Genomic DNA, 20680 nt, shown 5'->3' on the forward strand with positions numbered 1-20680 from the left:
GTACTTAGATTTAACTGACAGTTTTAACAATAGGAGAAAAGCTTTGATTATGGGGATAGTATGATTCAGTGCCTTTACTGACGTGGGTTGAGTATATTGCTCATCAAAGCATAGCTGTTGAAATATTTAGATCAGCATGGTAGTATATAGCAGCCCAAGAGTCAGCTGTAAGCTTTTTCCCTCAAACACTATCATACTTGAATTTGCTGGATCAAGAAAAGAGAGAATAGTGAAACTTTGTGCTCAGTCAGCCAGATTCCTGGGTATGCTCCACTCCATACTTCCACCATCAGAAGGTAATCCTGAGTCAGAGGCGTCTGCTGGGAGGACTGGATCCCAGAACATTGAGTCCTACAGCAGGGTTTGACTATTTTCCCACTTGGAAGCCAAGAGCAGCAGACCTGGTCTCTAAATCCTTCACTGAGGATGGCCTAGCCAGTCGAGATTATCATAAACTGAGGACTGATTCAGACCCACATGTTCTGCACCCATTGGAATTTATCTGGTGTCTGTGGCAAAGGAGAAGCCAGGTGGCAAGCACTCAATGCCTTTTCCTTTAAGACTCGGGCTGTTGTAAAAACAAGCTTTTACCTAAGCCTGAATCAGATACGCACACACAGTAAGTCCACAAAGTCTGCATAATTTGTTTAGTGTGCTTTGTCCTTTAAAATATTAAACCAAGAAATTATTAAATACTCACTCTTGTTTAATATTGAACATGTATGTTTTGCCAGCAGGCAGGCCTTGGGTTTGAGTTACTAGTTTAATTCTACTTTGAATGATAAAAAAATTACCTAATAAAAAGTCTAAACATACCCTCTGGAAGTGGTACATTCAAACAAATGGAATACTGAGGGATTCACAGCATAGTTCTGAGTGACTGGCACTTTATTTATCTATCTATTTTGGCCTTTTAAGAAAAAAGCAATGTATGACTATGAGGGTTAGAGATTAGAGGAGTGTAAATTGTTCACTAATAACATTTTAAATTACTTAAAACTGATGGGGAGACTTCCTGCCCAATTGTGCTGTCTGCATACAAAAAGAATAGCAGCAAAAATACAGTGATTGAAGCAGTCTGCTACCTGACTTCATTATCTCATCTGCCTTGTTTGAATCCTACGAAAAATAGATGTTGATATAAAGTTTGTATCTCCCATTGTCTCGCTGCATCTGCCACCACAGTCTTTGAATTGCTGGGCAGATGCCACAACTGTTGTTGAAAGCATAGAAGACTGACCTTGGGTTAAGATGGAATTCCTCTATTGTGCAGACACTGCAGTAGCCAGGGTGCTTTCAATGCCTGGCGTCGGTTCTGCTGGCGCTGGTCACAGGGCCTCTACTGTTCGTGCTCAATTGTATTCCTTGCTCGCTGTTGCTTATTGAGATGGAAGAATAGAATTTGAGGAAAAGTGTTCCAGATGTTTCTGATCTATTTTAGAATTATAGGCATTTTGTAACCATACTGTTTGGTGAACGCTTGAAAAAATATATATATATATATTTTTTTCTTTGCAGGAGTTAAAGAGGATTGCACTGCCTCCACGGAGCCTTCTTCAACAATTGAACTCCCAGATTATTTGATGTAAGTTCAGATGTCTGCCGATGGGGGAGAACTGTTTAATTTTAGAAAGTATGCAAATTCTTTTCCCATAATTTGCAAATCAGAAAAGTAAGCCGTTCCAGAAATAGAGTCCTGGAGCCACCCCTGCAATTGAAAGGCTGCCAATAAGCCTGCTTGTCCCCAGTCCACTCCTGTCAGCTTCAACAGGTTGTGCCTGCCCCTACCCTGAGCTCTGCTCGGTGGCCTTTAAGTATAGAGAAGCCTGTCCTTTGTTCTGAGGCCAGGCCAAGCATTTGATTATGGAAGATTTCAGGGATCTCACTCTTCAAAGCTGACAGTCTGTCAGTACACAGTCATTCATTTGGGACCCCCGCCCAAAGGGACAGTTTATTACTGATAAAGTGCTTAAGCCTCTGCAGTTAATACAAAGTAGAGATAGATGGCTTTTGATTTAAATAAAGCTATGCCATCAAATTAAGAGGAGAGAGCAGTAAAATTTTTCTTGTTGTGACAACAAGTTGCTAAATGCTAAGCTGGTGACTTTCTTACAACTGGTCATCACAGAAATTATAACTTGGACACATAATTCTAGCTTTTTTTTTTTTACAGACTCAAAGGCTTTTGTAAGAAGAAAATAATTAAGTTGCAAGAGCCTAGAAAAATGGAGAGTGAAAGGACACACAGATTTACCCACCAGTAGCTTAGAAAATTAACAGATAGCTTACATGTAGACTGGAAAATGGAACCTGGGCTGTACGAACATTTTTTCTTTATCAGTAGCATCTCATGGTGTAACAAAGTTAAACTATGCGGTTTAGTGCTCCGTGTCCCATGAAATGTTCATTTCCAGAGTAGAAAACATTTTACACTAAAAATGTGTTACTTTGCTTAACAGTAGTGGTGAAAGCTATACTTATTTGGGAATGATACAGCATGGAATGATAATGCCGGTTATCATCTCTTAACTAAAAGGAATCCAAGAAACCATGCTGAGTACTCTCTCATCTTAAAAGTCTGTGTTGGACATGAAAAGATGCTCAACATCACTCATTATTAGAGAAATGCAAATCAAAACCACAATGAGGTACCATTACACGCCAGTCAGGATGGCTGCTATCCAAAAGTCTACAAGCAATAAATGCTGGGAGAGGGTGTGGAGAAAAGGGAACCCTCTTACACTGTTGGTGGGAATGCAGGCTAGTACAGCCGCTATGGAAAACAGTGTGGAGATTTCTTAAAAAACTGGAAATAGAACTGCCATATGACCCAGCAATCCCACTTCTGGGCATACACACTGAGGAAACCAGATCTGAAAGAGACACATGCACCCCAATGTTCATCGCAGCACTGTTTATAATAGCCAGGACATGGAAGCAACCTAGATGCCCATCAGCAGACGAATGGATAAGGAAGTTGTGGTACATATACACCATGGAATATTACTCAGCCGTTAAAAAGAATTCATTTGAACCAGTCCTAATGAGATGGATGAAACTGGAGCCCCTTATACAGAGTGAAGTAAGCCAGAAAGATAAAGAACATTACAGCATACTAACGCATATATATGGAATTTAGAAAGATGGTAACGATAACCCTATATGCAAAACAGAAAAAGAGACACAGAAATACAGAACAGACTATTGAACTCTGTGGGAGAATGTGAGGGTGGGATATTTCAAAAGAACAGCATGTATACTATCTATGGTGAAACAGATCCCCAGCCCAGGTGGGATGCATGAGACAAGTGCTCGGGCCTGGTGCACTGGGAAGACCCAGAGGAATCGGGTGGAGAGGGAGGTGGGAGGGGGGATCGGGATGGGGAATACGTGTAAATCTATGGCTGATTCATATCAATGTATGACAAAACCCACTGAAATGTTGTGAAGTAATTAGCCTCCAACTAATAAAAAATTAAAAATAAATAAATAAATAAATAAAAATTAAAATGGGCCATAAACTTTAAAAAAAAAAAAAAAAAAGTCTGTGTTGGCAAGAGCTGGTGGTGGTGGTGGCTGGAAAAGCTGCTGCCGCTGTTAGCCAGGTCAGGGATGGATGGGGGACAGTGCCTGGTTCCACTGATGTGGGTCACCTCTCCAAAAGGTGGCCCCCTCAAATAACACCTGCAGTCCTGTGCTCTCATTCTCTTTCCATGGATTTTGAATTCCTCTTATATAATAGTAATACTGCCGTATATTTGTTACATAGGACAAAATCATGCGGAGAGACTCAAAAGTAATTCTCACCTTTCCCTCATGTATTCAGAGTGTTGCTATGTTTTGTCAACTTAACAATTAATTCTGTACTTAATAACTTGTTTTTAATTTACTGATCTACAGATGGTTGCTGCATCTGCCTCAATGCATTTCTGTATGTTTGTCATTTTCTAGCTCTTAAAAATCATGAAAATACATAACCTCCATGACTGCTTAATTTACTTAAGCAAAAGCAGTTTATTTTAACAAAAGCTATCTTATATAAATATTGCAGATTTTCTTAAAATAGTGATAAAGCATGAAATATCAGAAAAATCACTAAAAATATAGAACTTAAACCTGTTTCTTAAGAAAACCAAAAGGACATCCTATAAAACCTTTAATGACCAGCCTCTGAATAATTCATACTGAACCACAACAGTCCTAATTTTTTAATAATATGAACACTTCTTAATAAGATTGTGGTTGTGACTTATCCAAAGTATTTAACATTTTATTCCATCACTACATTAAGAACCAACTGCAGAATCATAACAGTATTTATTAAAAATATCAAAATACTTTTCATTAAAATGTCAGTATAACCAAATAATCTTCTATAATAGCAACACAACTGTTGGCCACTTTGGTACTCTCTTCCCTGAGGGAGTAATTAAATTAAATAAGGAGGGTGTGGCCTCAGGTGTGATTTTGAAGAAAGTGGGATAAATGTTTTATATAACAAATGGAACCTGAGATTCAGCTAAGCCGTTTTGCTTGTGAATGCTTATCCCCAGGAACCTTTCTAGAGAGGACAGCTTCCCTGCTTGGCTGGTGAGGTTCCTTTTATAGCAAGTACACTAGCAGGGCTAGCTTTAAATCAGCGTACTACCACTGTCTCAATTACACTTAGAAAATTAAACCTCCACACGGTCTAACTCAGCATAAATAAAAATATTAATGAGGACATTAAGGTTGCTCACTGCATCACTTTTCTCATGTTTGCAAATAGACATCTGTGCTATTTTGCATTTTCAACAAAACTGGTAAGATTGTGTAAAACCATTCTGGAGAGGACTGAACTCCCAAAATCTTCTTCAATAAAGAATAGATGTGTACCCCCAGGGCACCCTGAAGCTCCTGCCTGAAACTGCTTCAAAATCTCAGTTTTTATCTCAAAAAATCAAGGGAATTTTGCATCCCATGACAGGAGCACAGATTGCAAAGACCCAGATCCACAAATGATATTAACTTTAATATTAAAATTCTGTTGGATTTACTTACCACCACTGACAGACTGACACTGGGAAGATGACCTTCACTGTCTAGGTCCCTAGAGATACTCACACCCTGAGGTAAAACATTTGTAGCCTTTCTATTAAGAAAATAAACTAACAGTATAAAACTGGCTTTCTGTTACAGTAATGTTTGTTATGTTACAGTATGACAGTAAATGTTTGAAAAGAGCTAGAGAATTATTCCTTTTTTCCCCCTTTTTATCTTTCCTAGTCTCTCATTTTTTTTAATGGTAAAACAATCCCCCTTTTGTATTTTATGTTTGCCTTGTCAGAAATGGGAGGAGAGGCAGGGGAACAGCCTGAGGCACCTTGCTGGCAGCAGGTGTGAGAGGCCGAAAGACAGAGACTCCCTCTCGTAAAGCAGCAGGTCTAGAGAGAGCTCTGCCTTCAGCCCTTGGTGACTGTGTGACATTCTCCTGGTCTCACAGTGCCCCACCAGCCCTCCTGTCTCCGCGTGACTCTTAACAGACGGGCTGGCCCCTGCCGCTAATGTGGCAGTCAGTTATTTCAGGTACAGAAAGGTGGGGAATCTACCTCTGTGTAAGTGCTGACTTCTAGTTGCACTTTCATTCCATTGCCACCATGGTTTTCCTCTTCCCCCCCCCCCCCCACATTTATTCTCCTTCACCGAGGTTTTAAAACTCTGCTGTGGGATAATTTCACCTGGAAGGTCTTTGAAGGAATGGCAGGTCGCAAGCAGTGGTAGAGTGGGACTCAACCTAGGGAAACAACGCACAGATGTGGTTTCCAAATATTTGGCTTAAATATTGTGCATCGTATTTGTTCTACAGCTCCTCTCCATTTACCTTTTGTCTTATTAGAAAATATATTGCCATCGTCTCCTACGAGCAACGCCAGAATTACAAGGATGACTTCAACGCTGAGTATGATGAATATAGGGCCTTGCATGCCAGGATGGAGACTGTGGCTAGAAGATTTATCAAACTGGATGCACAGCGAAAGCGCCTTTCTCCAGGCTCAAAAGAGTATCAGGTAAACACATGTGCTCCTAGATGGACTGACTTTCATATTTTACCTTCTTCCTCTCTACCCTGCCCATCCCCAGACATCCTACTAGCCTTTAGAACAGGTCCTTTCACAGACCAACCTCTCTGCAGCTTTTGGCCTTGACTTAGAATTAGCTAAGAAAATAAATATTTGAAATAGTTCTTAAAAATAAGTAACATGATGAGCCTCTATTTCCGCCAATGTAAAAAAAAAAAAAATCACTATTTTTACATAATATGTATAAAATGTGTAATATATACTTATATACTTCCTGTGACATAACATGTAGTGTACTAAGAAAAATACAGATGACTAAATAGGAAAAAACAAAAGGCTGGATTTGGGATTCATCAAAATATTTGACTGCGTTACCTACTCAACTCAGACTATAGTTCTTATCTGATGCTATTTCCCAAAATTACTATTTTGAGTAAATTTATTTATTTTAAACCTCAGCCTGGCATAGAATATTAAAGGGAGCCTAAGACCACTCTGGTTTGGGGTTTAAGTGAAGAAAAGCGTGGTGCTCCCAGCTACTGCAGCTACTGACGTCTGTTAGCAGGTGTTAATCCGCTCTCACGCGTCTGCCTTAAGTGGTATGTTACTACAGCTGACACACAGCAGGAGAAGCCTGACCTGTCTCCACAGTGTTCTTAGAGCTCTCAGCCAAAGCACTGGTATAAATGGGAGTTCCCCTCCTTGTTTAGGATAGATAACTTTGTCACATTTCACGGCCACAAATGGTGTCTCCATCGTAGTCCACTGTTGTTCCGGCAGGAACCTACATGAGAAAAAGCATCTATGCCCTGAAAGCGAAAGTCACTCAGTTGTGTCCAACTCTTTGCAACCCCGTGGACTCTATAGTCTATGGAATTCTCCAGGCCAGAATACTGGAGTGGGTATCCTTTCCCTTCTTCAGGGGATCTTTCCAACCCAGGGATCGAACCCAGGTCTCCCGCAGGCAGATTCTTTACCAGCTGAGCCACCAAGGAAGCCCTAGAGATTCACTGTGTCTTCTATTAGTGGGCCTTCATCTTTTAAACAAGCTGCCTAAAGTTATGGAAGACTTTGCCAGAGGAGTAGGTGGTTGGGAGTGCAAGAAGTTAGTGATATAGTGGTTAGGAGGAGTTTTTTTTTTTTCCTCTATAGTTATTTACTAGGGTACCACAATTATATTTAAAGTAAAATGTAATTCTAAGAATTGCTTAGTGGTTAGGAGCAAGCTCCAGAGCCAGGCGGCTTGCATTTGGTTCCTACCTCTACTCTATTTGTGTGACCTTGGGAAGGTTACTTACTTGCCTGAAAATACTCAAAATCCCATCCATAGAGTGAGATGATTAGAGCTGTGCAGAACAAACGTAAGCATTTGGAAACTGGTCAGATCCATAGTATATCAGGTCATATGGTACAGAAGGGTTAGCTCTTCCCTTGCAACTCGGTTCTCCTCCCTGGGGGAAATCAGTGTTACCAGTTCCCAGTGTATTCTTTGAGAAGGCTGTGTGATTGTAAGATATACACAAGTAAGTTCACAAATATACCATGTTTAATTGAACCTAAGATGTCATCATCCATAAGATGCACCATTGTCTTATGTTCCAGTAAGTTGAGGTATTTTATTACATTATCTGATTTCATTAAAAATTCTCAGAATATAATATTATGTTTCTCCGTTATAAACAATTGATACCAAACTACATAAAACTGTTCGTCCTTTGCTCTTTTCACTAAACAACATATATCTTAGAGAATTTTTTTATGTAAGCGCATACAGCACTTACCTCATTTTTAATGGCCTCTTAGTATTCCTTTGTTTGGACTAGTGGATGTTTAGACTGTGTTTGCTTTCTTCTGCTTTACAAACAGCACTGCAGCAAGTAGCACTGAACATGTGTCATTTCATTCAGGTACAAGTAATCTCAAAGAAGTATAAGTACTGAGTCAGCTTTGCATTTGCAATCTTAATGGCAATTGCTAAACTGCCTTCCTTTAAGACTGTACCAAATTACCTTCCATCATTAATATTTCCCACACCCTTGCCAACTGTGAGTTATCTGTTTATACCACAAATAAAAAAGTTCTCTTCTGATTTCTAATTGTTAATTTTCTAGAATGTTCATGAAGAAGTCTTACAAGAATATCAGAAGATAAAGCAGGTAGGTATCATCACTTAGTTTTCTGACCTCATTGAGAAAGTGTTATGAATTCCATAGTCTTATTCCTGTGTTGTTTTTTTTCCATCCACAGTCTAGTCCCAATTACCACGAAGAAAAATACAGATGCGAGTATCTTCATAACAAGCTAGCTCACATCAAGAGACTAATAGGTGAATTTGACCAACAGCAAGCAGAGTCATGGCACTAGAGCTCTGCTTGGACCAGAAGATGTGAATAAACTTAAGCTTATTTATTTAAAATTCCAAATGAGTTGCTCTCAAAATTCTAAAAAATGAAACTTTGCCTGTTGAAAGTTTCAGTATTAGTAAACTTGAGTTATCTTTTTTTTTTTTTTCTTGTTTTCCCATTTACTTTGCTTCCTTGCATTTTTGAAGCTGCTTTTTCTGGTCCTTTCTTCCCCTTTAAGACTTGTGTTTGTCAATAGAAATAATTTTTTTTAGATATTGGGGATCCAGTGTCTGTACTTCAAATCAAACTTTTTTCCTTAAAAACTGTGTTTGTCATTAGAAATGATTTTTTTTTTTAATTTAAGATATTGGGGATCCAGTGTCCACACTTCAAAGTTACGTATGTTTAAAAAAAAAAAAAAGCAGTAACATGCAAGGTGAAATGCTTTTGGATAAACATAAGCCTATTTTCTGACCTTTCTTAATGCGAACTCTTTGCCTTAAATGGTAGAACATTTAGAAATTTGCACAAAATACAAAAAAAAAAGTTAAAACATTGTTTTGGAGGGTTAAGAAATAGAAAGGTGTGTGAGTACGTGTATAGATCTATACACACACTTGTAATACAGGCTGACTTGATCTAGAGCAGTAAATTCGCCCTGCAAGTTAACCCCCCATTGCAATGGTTGCCTTAAGGTGTTTGCTAGTTGTGTATCTAGTGTGGTTACTCATCAGCTACACTGCCTCCCATCTGATTAGAGCAGTGGGAAGCACACTGTGGCCTACCAGCGTCTGAACGCGTGTGCTCGACCTGTGTGCGTGCAGAGGTGGTGTGGATGTGAGCGTGCGTGGAGGAAAAAGCTGCTACCCTCAGTAGGCCAAACGCTCAGGTGAAACAACTGACGAGTGTTACTGTAGGTTTTTTTTTCTCTGTCAAATCGCTACTTCTATCATGGAAGACAAAAAGCATTTCCATTTCAACAGTTTGTCAGCTTTATTAATGTTGGGCAAAATTGATGTTATGAAAATGAAACAGATCTATAGTTTTGGGGCAAAATTATAACATGAAACGTGTAGGTAACCTATTTATATACTGCTATAAAGTATTTTTTGAAGAGAGATATGCAAAGAAGCTATTACCTACATGAAATGTATATTTAAAGATTTTTTTTTTTCATCCTGGATGCCAGGAATATAAAACAGAGCAGATATATTTAACCATAACATACTGTGATTCATCAAACAGCACAAACTTTCATTTCATGGAGTTTATCTGTTGACGTTGATTTAAACTATCATTTGTTTTATCATGTGGGAACATAAGTTATGTGGTCAAAAATATAAGGATTTTGAACTAATGTTGATACAAGTTGTGTTGTCTTATCGTATTGTTTTTCAAAGTGCTGCCAGTTTAAAAGGGAAGCATTATGTTTACAAATATGTTTTGAAATGTTTGCCAAAATATTGGTGGTATCTTTAATAAAGATGTTTGTCTCCAGCATCCAAAAAAATAAATATATAACTTCGTTGTGTATCGTTGTAAACCAGAAAATGCTGGTATCCAAAAAAACCTGAGAGAGCATGTAGATGGAATTTTGTCTTTGGAGTTCCAAAACATTAACAGGAAAGAGTAAATAATACGGTAAAAGTACACTATACAAAGACTGAAACAAGGCCCTGTGCACTATAACTCTAATACATTACCACAGAAATTTGATTTCTACATAGCATGGACCTCCTAGGGAATTTGATTTTTTTTTTTTTTTTTAAAAGCATTGAGATCCCTGGTGCTCTTCCTTTTACCTCAGAATTGGTACAATCATTGTGTTCATTGATATCAAACTTTCAGTTGGAAAAAAAAAAATAGGAAAAGAAACTTAACTGGGGATAAACTTGGTTCTCACATCATTGTGGTGGAGTCTCCTGAGGGATTCTTCCATAGGTAATGACCTCATAGGAGTCATTTCTTAGACACCGTGGCCTTTTAATCAAAGACCATGTGCTGCTACTTGCTATGAGTGGTGTTTCTCAAAAGCAAGGTGCTCGGGCCACTTGCATCCCCCAAATTAGAATCTCCAAAGATGGGGAGATAGCCACATTTTCATAAGTATCCTCCAAGTGACTTCTGCAAGCCCAAGTGTGAGAACCTTTGGCTTGGAAGCGACTCTAAACATTTAGGTCTCTAAATCTCAAGATCTTGAACTGAAATTCAACTGTTTGTTTTTTTTTTAAGCCCATCTCTCAGCAGGTGCAAATCATTTTTCCTCTCAACATCATTTGAGGCACCCTCAATTGTTTCACTGCCAGCTCTTACTTTAGAACTTGTTTACAAATAAGGCAAACCTTCCGGTTGGCTAATTGTTGGCCCTTGGAGCTCCTACCCACCTCCATCAGCACGTCTTCTGGTTTACAAATTGGGTAACAATGGAAGCTGGAGATGCTTTCTGAAAATCCAGGATTGCACGCCCACAGACTTGACCACCTACCTATAAAAGCCTTAATTTAGATGTTTGTTGTGTACATTGGGCAGATCCTTGCAAAATGTGTATCTGTCTGTCTGTTGCAAATTTGAGAGTTGTAAATCTCTGAATCTGCTGTTACCTGAGACTGCATCTCTTTTAAAGATAGGCATGGGCCTATTAAAATATTTATATTTATAATCATCCTTCATCTCCTACTGCAAGATTTTTAGATTCTCTCAAATAATTGCTGCAGGAATGGGTGGCCACGTAGTTACTCTGGTAGAATTTATTTAGGTTTAGTTTTGGTTCAGTTTTGTTTTGTTTTTAGAGAAATAGTTAAGTGTAAAATAGCATTGTCAAGATGAGACAATGAGTTATTATTTGTTCATCACATTTCACCTAAAATAATTTGAAGCACTCTTGCAGATTTTTACCAACACCCAGAAATTAACTCCAGAATGAATGAGCAGCTGATTTAATACAAACCAAAAATGGCATCAACTAGATGTGGTTTTTTTGTTTTATGTGAGGATTTCACTTCCTGCCTTGTTGGTTATTTATTTCCCGTGGAATACTTGAGGGGTTAACTTTCAACTCTCAGTAGAGATGAATGTTCAGAACTTGCTCTCACAGAAGTAATTGGTGTCGTCAGTTGATATCATTGCTGCGTGCATTGATTATAAAAATCCAGTATTAACCTTCCTTCGTCTCTGACTGATCTTTTAACCTTTATAGGAGTTTTCTTTTCCCTTAAAATATTTCACCTTACTCTGTCAAACAAGTGCATATTTTCATGTTTGAAACAAGGTGTTGAAATGAGGTTTAGACACAAACGGTCCATCAGTTCCCACCCTCTGCTTGGTTGCCTTGCCCCTCCCACTAGCGCGTTCTTTGCTTCTGGAACTTGACTGAAACTCTCCAGCCAGTTTCCTGGTCTTGCTGGCCCCGTGAGTGTGAGTCACGTATGTGTGGTTTTTGCCTTTACTACTTTTAAGGCTCTTAGAGTGTATCCCTTGCCTAAGTGTTACTAAATCCTTCTCTTGTGGACCTGATGGGGAAAAAATCAACAGCCAGCTTTGAGACGAACCTCTTGGGAAAAGATATTAACTGACACAACTAAGTGAAGGCAACAGAAGATGTTATCCGTGTCCTCTGTAACCTGAAAACTGAACAAGGCTATGAGGCTCATTTCAATATGTTGAAGTGTTAAAAAATATATACATATATATCTACGCTGTTTTCGGTTGTTCCACCCAAACCGTTTTAGGAAGGTAAGATGTCACAGGGACTCTTCCGTTGTTCTGAGCTCAGCAGCTGTGGTGGCCCCTGTTGTTCTACACCAATTTCAGTTCAATAAAAATGTCAACTTTGCAATTCTGGTGCTCGTTTTCCCTTTGTCTCATTTCAAAGCTCTTAATTCTGTCTTTAAAAAAATAAAAAAGAAAAGGTAATTGATCTTCCTGGGACAAAGGCATTACTTGTTGGTGACTCTAGGGAGTGGGAACACAGGGTATTTGGTTCAGGAGCCCCTGCCGCCTGTTTTACAAGTGGAGGACATGCCCTCCAAAGGCAGCATCTACTAGGGGGGCAATATTAACAGTTACCTTTTATGGAGGATCTTCCGTTGCTTATTCACTTTGTATGTATTGTCCCAGTTCTCCTCCCCACAACCCTGCTATCCCTATTTTACAGGCAAGGAAACCGAGGCTTTGGGTTTCCCAGGTGGCTCAGTGGTAAAGAATCCGCCTGCAATGCAGGAGACAGCGGGCTTCCATCCCTGGGTCAGGAAGATCCCCTGGAGGAGGACAGGGCAATCCACTCCAGTATTCTTGCCTGGAGAGTCCCATGGACAGAGGAGCCTGGCGGGCTACAGTCCATGGGGTCGCAAAAGAGTCAGACAGGACTTAGCAACTAAGCAGCAAGAACAAACTGAGGCTTAAAGAGAAGTTAGGACACTTGCCTGTAAGCGTCTTGAGAGACACAGCTAGTAAACCACGGTGCCTGACTCCAGAATCTGTGTTCTTACCCATGTTTCCATACTGGCCCCGTATGTCAATACCTAGTTAGGGTAGGGTCACTGTCAGAAAGTGACAATTCCAGCAACACCTCCAGGCTAGACTCTTAACTCAAAGGAGACTAGAATGTGCATGTTGGATTGATACCTAATGGGTGATTCTCAAGGAGTTAATTCTGTCAGAAATGATAAATTTGAAAGAAGGCCAAATACTTTTTGAGGAAACGTGTTTTCTTTATTTTCGGATGTGAACCATCTTCACAGTGGGCTCTCGGAAAGAGACTGGGGGCAGTGCAGGCAGAAGGAACAAACAGGGCTACCATCTTAGAATCACATCATTTTCTCTTCGTATTAAAAGGCTCTCTCAGAGACATAACAGGCTCCAGCTCCAAGGGGAATCCAGGGTGAATCAGACATAAGAACCTTCTAGTTGTAGCCTTAACGTGCAGTTTCTACAGGTTTTCTGAAGGAGATGGAGGAGGAAGGCAAGCAAGCGTCCACTGAGCACTAATGTTAAACACCCAGAATGGTCCCTGCCAGCCATGATTCTGGTTGGTTTACGAGGAGCCTCGGGGAGGAATGAGGTTCCCATTGTTATAATTACTTCAACAGCCCTGCCTCCCCACTGGACATTGGACATTGTACTTGTCTTGGAGTTCAACTTCTTTCCTCAGCTATAGAGTGAAAATATGCCTTCTTACCAGGGTATGGAAGAGGCTCAGTTATCGTTTGCAAAGCACTTGGGAGTTCTGAAAACCAGCAGTCTGCCGAATGCAACAGGGGAGAGTTTAAGTATTATTTTTCTAGACTAGGTGAGTCTGTTCTGATTGCAAAGGGGACAAAGGTTGAGAGACGCTTAAGGTTTCAAGGTGGAGCGTTTGAGGTTTTAGTAAATGACGACCTCCATGGACCTGTCCCACTGGTTTTACCTTCCTGAGACTGGGGCGGGAGGCGGGCCGCGGCACCAGGCGGCTCTGATATTTTGTGATTGCCTAATTCTCAAGTTGGGGTCAGGTGAACCTGCCGTGCGATGGGGGAGATGTTATTATTGACACCTCTTGCCTAGTTAATTCCGTGGGAGCGTCCACGCTGGTTTGTCTTACTGTAAATTAGATACTTGGGACAATTTGGGCATCTGGAGATGAGTGGTAAGAATTCCTTATCTGTTCTGTGAAATAAAGGAGAGTTCTTGCTAAAGATTGAGCCCACGTAATTGGTCACCAGGTTTGAACTGGAAAGTTGGGGCTTTTAAAAAAAAAAAAGGCTGACCACTTTCCTATACTTCATGGACTCCAGGAAAGAATCCACTGTGGTGTAAAGAGGCCACGTGACCTAGCAGTCTCATCTGCTCTATGCCAGGCACACTGGCCTGCCTTCAGTTCTCCAGGAACCCCTGACACCCGCATCCGAGCCTTTACTTAGTACTTGGGGTCCATTATGCACTCCCACCTCCACCCCCGCTCCCTCACTTAGCTATGTCCTCCTCACCCTTAAGTGCATACGTGTGCATGCGCACAGTCGCTCCGTCGTGTCCGACTCTTCGAGACCCCGTGGACTGCAGCCCACCAGGCTCCTCCGTCCATGGGTCACCCCTTAAACATCACTTCCTCCAGGATGCAGTCTCTGACTTCTCAGACTAACTTGGGTCACCCTGGTATATGTTCTCTTTCATCTTATACTTCTCCTTTGTAACATTTATCACAATTATGAAACAGAGACTTGATTTTGGGGGGCTCCAAAATCACTGCAGATGGTGACTGCAGCCATGAAATTAAAAGATGCTTGCTCCTTGGAAGAAGAGCTATGACCAACCTAGACAGCGTATTAATAAGCAGAGACATTACTTTGCCAACAAAGGTCCGCCTAGTGAAAGCTATAGTTTTTCCAGTAGTCATATATGGATGGGAGAGTTGAACTATAAAGAAAGCTGAGTGCTGATGAATTGATGCTTTTGAACTGTGGTGTTGGAGAAGACTCTTGAGAGTCCTTTGGACTGCAAGGAGATCCAGCCAGTCCATCCTAAAGGAAATCAGTCCTGAATATTCATTGGAAAGACTGATGCTGAAGCTGAAACCAATACTTTGGCCACCTGATGTGAAGAACTGACTCATTGGAAAAGACCCTGATGCTGGGAAAGATTGAAGGTGGGAGGAGAAGGGGACGACAGAGGATGAGATGGTTGAATGGCATCACCGACGTGATGGACAAGAGTTTTGAGTTAGCTCTGGGAGTTGGTGATGGACAGGGAGGCCTGGCATGCTGCAGTCCATGGGGTCACAAATAGACATGACTGAGCAACTGAGCTGAACTAAACTGTGTTATTAATTAAACAAGTTCCATGAGTAGAGACTGCCTTGTTCACGGGTGTGTCTCCAGCTCCCAGCCTGGTGCCTGGCATGTAGAAGGTGCTCAACAGAAATTAACTGCAAGAATGAATGAGGCAGGCTATTCATATATGTCATTTAAAATTCATGTGGCCAGGGGACTTGGATTGCGGCAAAAGCCTGCTGTATCATTCAGGTTTGTGTGCCTTGCCACTATATCGTCCCAAAGTCATGATTTAGGAATGAGTTGCTGATGGCAGACTGATTTTAGTTTGGGAAACCCTTTGCCATGATTAATGAACTGGATGCCTTCAAAGGGTAGAGCTGTTTCCAACACTTGCATTCATACCTCTGGTCATCTCTGGAATAAGAACATCTCAATGGCCTATACTGGTTTGGAACATAAAATGAAATGGTTTAGAAAGTTACCTTTACTGTTTATCATAACTGGCAGGTTCTGGCTTCACTTCCAAATTTCAATAGCTTTTCTCCCACTCCTCAGGGAGAGGGCGGCAGTCTGAGCATCTCTAGACTGATGTTTCCTGAAATTTGACATGTGCTTTTTATTAGCCTTTTTAATGCCTGGCACTAACATAACTTTCCAAGCAGTAGACATTTTGAGGATCATGAAAGGACTTTGGGATTCCTGTAAGGACAGAGCTAACCGAGCCTGCCAACAGCATCTAACAAACAACCATCTTCATTTTGAAGATGATGATTTTAACTGGCAGCCGCCAGAGCAGGAGACCCTGGGAGCTCACAGTCTTCCTGGGGAGGAGCCGAGAACAGCCCAGCATCCAGTGCTGGGGAAGTGACGGGAAGACAGGGAGGAAGGGAAAGTGCCAAACAAGAGCCCACAGAACCCGGCCGTCCAGGGCTTGGGGTCCAGCAGAGCACGGGCCAGCCTGCAAAGCCGGCCAGCCTCAGCTTCCCGCCCTGAGCGGAACAGTACCTGCCTCAGAGGGTTGTGATGACTTATATCTAGAGCTGTGCTCAACCGCTAATAAGTTTTCTGTATTTTTTTTTTCTTCTTTGCTGTTTATTTTCTAATTGCTTCCCTGGTGACTCAGACAGTAAAGAACCTGCCTGGCAATGCTGGAGACGCAGGAGATGCGGGTTCGAGCCCTGGGTCAGGAAGATCCCCTGGAGAAGGGAGTGGCAACCCAGTCCAGTATTCTTGCTGGGAAAATGACATGGGCAGAGAAGCCTGGCGGGCTACAGTCCACGGAGTCGCAAAGAGTCAGACACGACTGAAGCGACTAACACTTATTTTCTAATTATTTCTTTCCATCTTTTATTTCGACCTGGGGTGGGTGGGTGGGTGGGGCCTTATAGCAATGTGCCTGACAAACCAGTAGCCAGCCAGAACTGAAAACCCTCTTAGACTTTTGCGTAACAGTGACTAAGCCCCTGTGGTAGAGAAACACAACCTAGAGCATGTCAAAGTCTCTGCTCCTGAGTGCCCTGCAAAATAAGCTTTCTCGGTGAACCTTTCCAAAGCACCACATTAGCTTCTCTTCACATCCTGACTACCAGTCACTCAGATGCGGTGTGGATGCGTGTATTCCAAACTAAAGCTTCACTTTTAACACCCTCTCTATTGATTTTCTTTTCCACGTGTTTTCATCGGGGAGAGTTTTTAAAAAGAGCCTTGTGTACAAGTCTAAGTGCTTCTCATCAGCTAGTTACCAGAGGGGGTTGACATGGTTCATTTCAGTTACGAGGCTTTGGGGAAAAGGCTCCTGCGAAAATGACTCTCTCAGGCCTGCAGACTTGCCCTTCCCCTCTCAAGGAACAGAGTTCAATTTAAGGCAGACTTGTCAAAGGGGTTGCCAAGAGGGTCTCCAGGGCTCTCTCAGCCACCTGAGCTACCGACTCTGCAGCTAAGAACAGAGTAAGGGGCCACTGGGGACCGCTGGCAAAGCGCCTCCCCTCTCCCCCCACTTTCCCTTCCCCTCCTGCCCCTGTTGACAGGCTTTATGCCGCCGCAGCCAATTATCACCACCCACCTGCTCTTCCCTAACTCACTGCTCTCATCCCAGTGATCTAGCGTGGCTCCTCCTTTCTGCCAACCTGCACGTCCTATCTCTTTGATGAAAGAACGTCTCGGCTTACCGATACAAGTTCCAAACCGACGAGCAAGATGCACAGACTCTCGAAGTTCAAGTTCCTTGTGGTATAGACAGCAGCGTGGCACGTGGAGTCCCTATCTGCCAGGGCCAAGGCCTGGTTCTTGACATTTACCCATCTCGCCCAGGGCAACCCGCCTACAGTCCTGCATATTCCTTCTGTCATCCCCGGTGAGTTAGGACAGCATCTACCTTGGTTAGATACCCTGGTTATGTAAGGCTGAAATGGTTACGTAAGGATGGTTATATAAGGTTATGTACCATGGTGTATTCAGGATGGCGTAAGAGATTGTTGCCTCCAGCTAGAGGGACTGGTGGGCCGGTCCCATGTACCCACTTTCACGGTTGTTTCTCCGTCCCCAGAGATGAAAGCTCTGGCAGATCTAAGTCCTCTAGCACAGCGCATCTTAGACGAGACGCCCTGGGGTCACCTTCAGCGAGGGTTTCATGTTGGTAACTAGAAAGTCCAGTCTGCTATCACAGCCAAAATTCTGCAATGCATTTAACATGAACACTTCTCCCTCTGCTAGCTCATGCCTGCTTTAGGGGGGAAGCCAAATGCTTCTCGCCATCCTTCCCCCCTCCTCCCACCTCTCAGTTCCCGCCCCCCGCCCAGGGTTGAAGAAGCAGAGGGCAGGGAGGAGGTCTAAGGGCAAAACCTATTTGTCCTTGGCTTGTTCTAGGCACTGTCAGAGCCAGGCCCAGGGGACTAGGACAGCACCCCGCAAGGCCCTCCAGCCTCGCCGGGTGCTCTCGGAGCATCTCCTCCGCCAGCCCTCCAGGAGCACAGCCCCTGCCCACACCTTCAGGCAGGAAGTTAGCAGCTTAGAGCCCCTTTCGGAAGAGCCACACCGACATGCCACCTAGAGGTGCTGTGTTTGGCCTCTCATCACCCTCCCAGCCCAGCCACACACACAGATCAGCACTTCGGGCCCTGCAACCCTCACAAGGGCAGGGACTTCCAAACGCATAGCTCCCCTCTGCTGTAGGTCCGGGGGGGTTTTCAGACATATATCCACCCCCCTGTGTGCCCTAGGCTTGCAGAGTCACAAATCAAGTTTTCTTTTTAACTTTACTGGAGTGCAATTACATGTAAAAAGCTGTATATATTTAATGTGTACAACTCTGCAAGTTTGAGGATAAGTGTAAACACTGGTGAGGCCATCAAGGCCGCAAACACGTCCATCACCTCCCAAAGTCTCCTCTTGCCCCCTTTATTATAGTCATTTGTGTGTGTGCATGCATGGAATAGGAATACCTAACATGGTATCTGCCCTCTTAGCAAAATTTAAGAATATAATACAGTGCCGTTAGCAATAGGCACTATGCTGTGTATTGGATCTCAGAACTTTTCTTGCATTGCCAAAGCCATGTTGCCTCTGACCATCACCTCTCCACCTCCACCCCCATCCCAGGCCCTGGTAACCACCATTCTGCTCTGCCTCTATGAGTCTGACTGTCGTAGATTCTACATACAAGTGAGAAAACAAAGGATCTGTCTTCCTCTGTCTGACTGATTTCATTTAGCATGTCTTCCAGGTCCATTCACATTCTCACAAATGGAAAGACTTCCTTTTTAAGGCCGACTAATATTCCACTGTGTGTGTACACCACATTTTCCTTACCCATTCATTCATCTGTGAACATTCGGGTTGTTTCCCTATCTCAACTGTCACGAATGTGCTGCAATGAACATGGGCGTGCAGGTATCTCGGTGAACTGTTTAATAATTTCCATCCCTTTGGGCAAACATCCAGAAGTGGGATTGCTGGGTCATATGGTAGTTCTATTCATAATTTTTTAAGGAACTTCCACACTGTTTTCCATAGTGGCGACACTAATTTGCATTCCCACCAACAGTGTACCAGGTTCCCTTTTCTCTGTATCGTTGCCAACATCTAAGTGGTCTCCACGAAGCCACTCTCAGCCCGTAGGGAGGGGAAGCACACTCTCAACTCTTCACAAAAAGCCTCTGATTTCCCATGTCAACCGACTTCTCAGCATCAACCCTTTCTGCCAGTGAGGGGCCAGGAGCTATGGGGAACAAAACTGGGTTTTCTGATAACCTCCTCTGCAAGCCCAGCACCTTTCTTTATGCCATGGGGTTAGATGCCATCTATCATCTTGTGACTTCATCCCACGCTGTCAGAACTAGTCCTGTGTTAACCCCTGTTATATACACACAGGAGCTCCTCCACCACAGAACTCATGCATTCATCCAACAGACAGTTATGTGCACCTGGGCACTGTGCAAGGGGGTGGGAAGGTACCACTGAACAGGACAAATGCAAACTACACAAATTATTTCATTCCAATTGTGGTAAAGGCTGCAAAATAAAAGGGTATCTCTGAGAGTGAGGAATAAGGGGACATGGGGCAGTGAGGGAAGGGGGCAAGGCCTTCTGGGGAACTGGCGTTAAGGATGAGGAAGAGAATGTACCAGGAAGAGAGAACATATCCAAAAGGCCCTGGATTGCATGTTCATGCAAACTGCTTCTTATAAACAAGCACCGCCATTTAGGGTCTTGCTTTCCTGCTGCCGAATGTTGAGTTTTAAGCCAACTATTTCACCCTCCTCTTTCACTTTCAACAACAGGCTCTTTAGTTCTTCACTTTCTGCCATAAGGGTGGTGTCATATGCATATCTGAGGTTACTGAAAGTTATTGTTTTAAGCCAACATTTTCTGAATGTTAGCTTAAATTTCAACATTCAGAAAACTAAGATCATGGCATCTGGTCCCATCACTTCATGGCAAATAGATGGGGAAACAGTGGAAACAGTGACAGACTTTATTTTGGGGGGCTCCAAAATCACTGCAGATGGTGACTGCAGCCATGAAATTAAAAGACTCTTGCTCCTTGGAAGAAAAGCTATGACCAACCTAGACAGCATATTAAAAAGCAAAGCATTATTTTGCCAACAAAGGTCCATCTAGTCAAGGCTATGGTTTTTCCAGTAGTCACGTATAGATATGAGAGCTGGACTATAAAGAAAGCTGAGTGCCAAAGAATTGATGCTTTTGAACTGTGGTGTTGGAAAAGACTCTTGAGAGTCCCTTGGACTGCAAGGAGATCCAACCTGTCCATCCTAAAGGAGATCAATCCTGGGTGTTCATTGGAAGGACTGATGTGGAAGCTGAAACTCCAATACTTTGGCCACCTGATGCAAAGACCTGACTCATCTGAAAAGACCCTGGTGCTGGGAAAGATTGAAGGCAGGAGGAGAAGGGGACGACAGAGGATGAGATGGCTGGATGGCATCACTGACTCAATGGACATGAGTTTGAGCAAGCTCCAGGAGTTGGTGGTGGACAGGGAAGCCTGGTGTGCTGCAGTCCATGGGGTCAC

At 42.6% G+C, this 20680-nt stretch overlaps 1 protein-coding gene across 1 annotated transcript in view; it reads left to right on the top strand.

Moving 5' to 3' along the window:
* The window catches only part of ELL2 (elongation factor for RNA polymerase II 2), a 70009-nt gene extending 61070 nt beyond the window's left edge, over window positions 1–8939 (top strand). Inside the window, exons 9-12 of the mRNA XM_043464609.1 lie at window positions 1519–1585; window positions 5876–6047; window positions 8171–8215; window positions 8307–8939. Coding sequence (XP_043320544.1) covers window positions 1519–1585; window positions 5876–6047; window positions 8171–8215; window positions 8307–8423 — 401 coding nt within the window. The 3' untranslated portion in view covers window positions 8424–8939. The remainder of the gene's footprint in view (window positions 1–1518; window positions 1586–5875; window positions 6048–8170; window positions 8216–8306) is intronic.
* The last annotated feature ends 11741 nt before the right edge of the window (window positions 8940–20680 follow it).

Source organism: Cervus canadensis, chromosome 4 (assembly GCF_019320065.1).
Source record: "Cervus canadensis isolate Bull #8, Minnesota chromosome 4, ASM1932006v1, whole genome shotgun sequence".
NCBI lineage: Eukaryota > Metazoa > Chordata > Mammalia > Artiodactyla > Cervidae > Cervus > Cervus canadensis.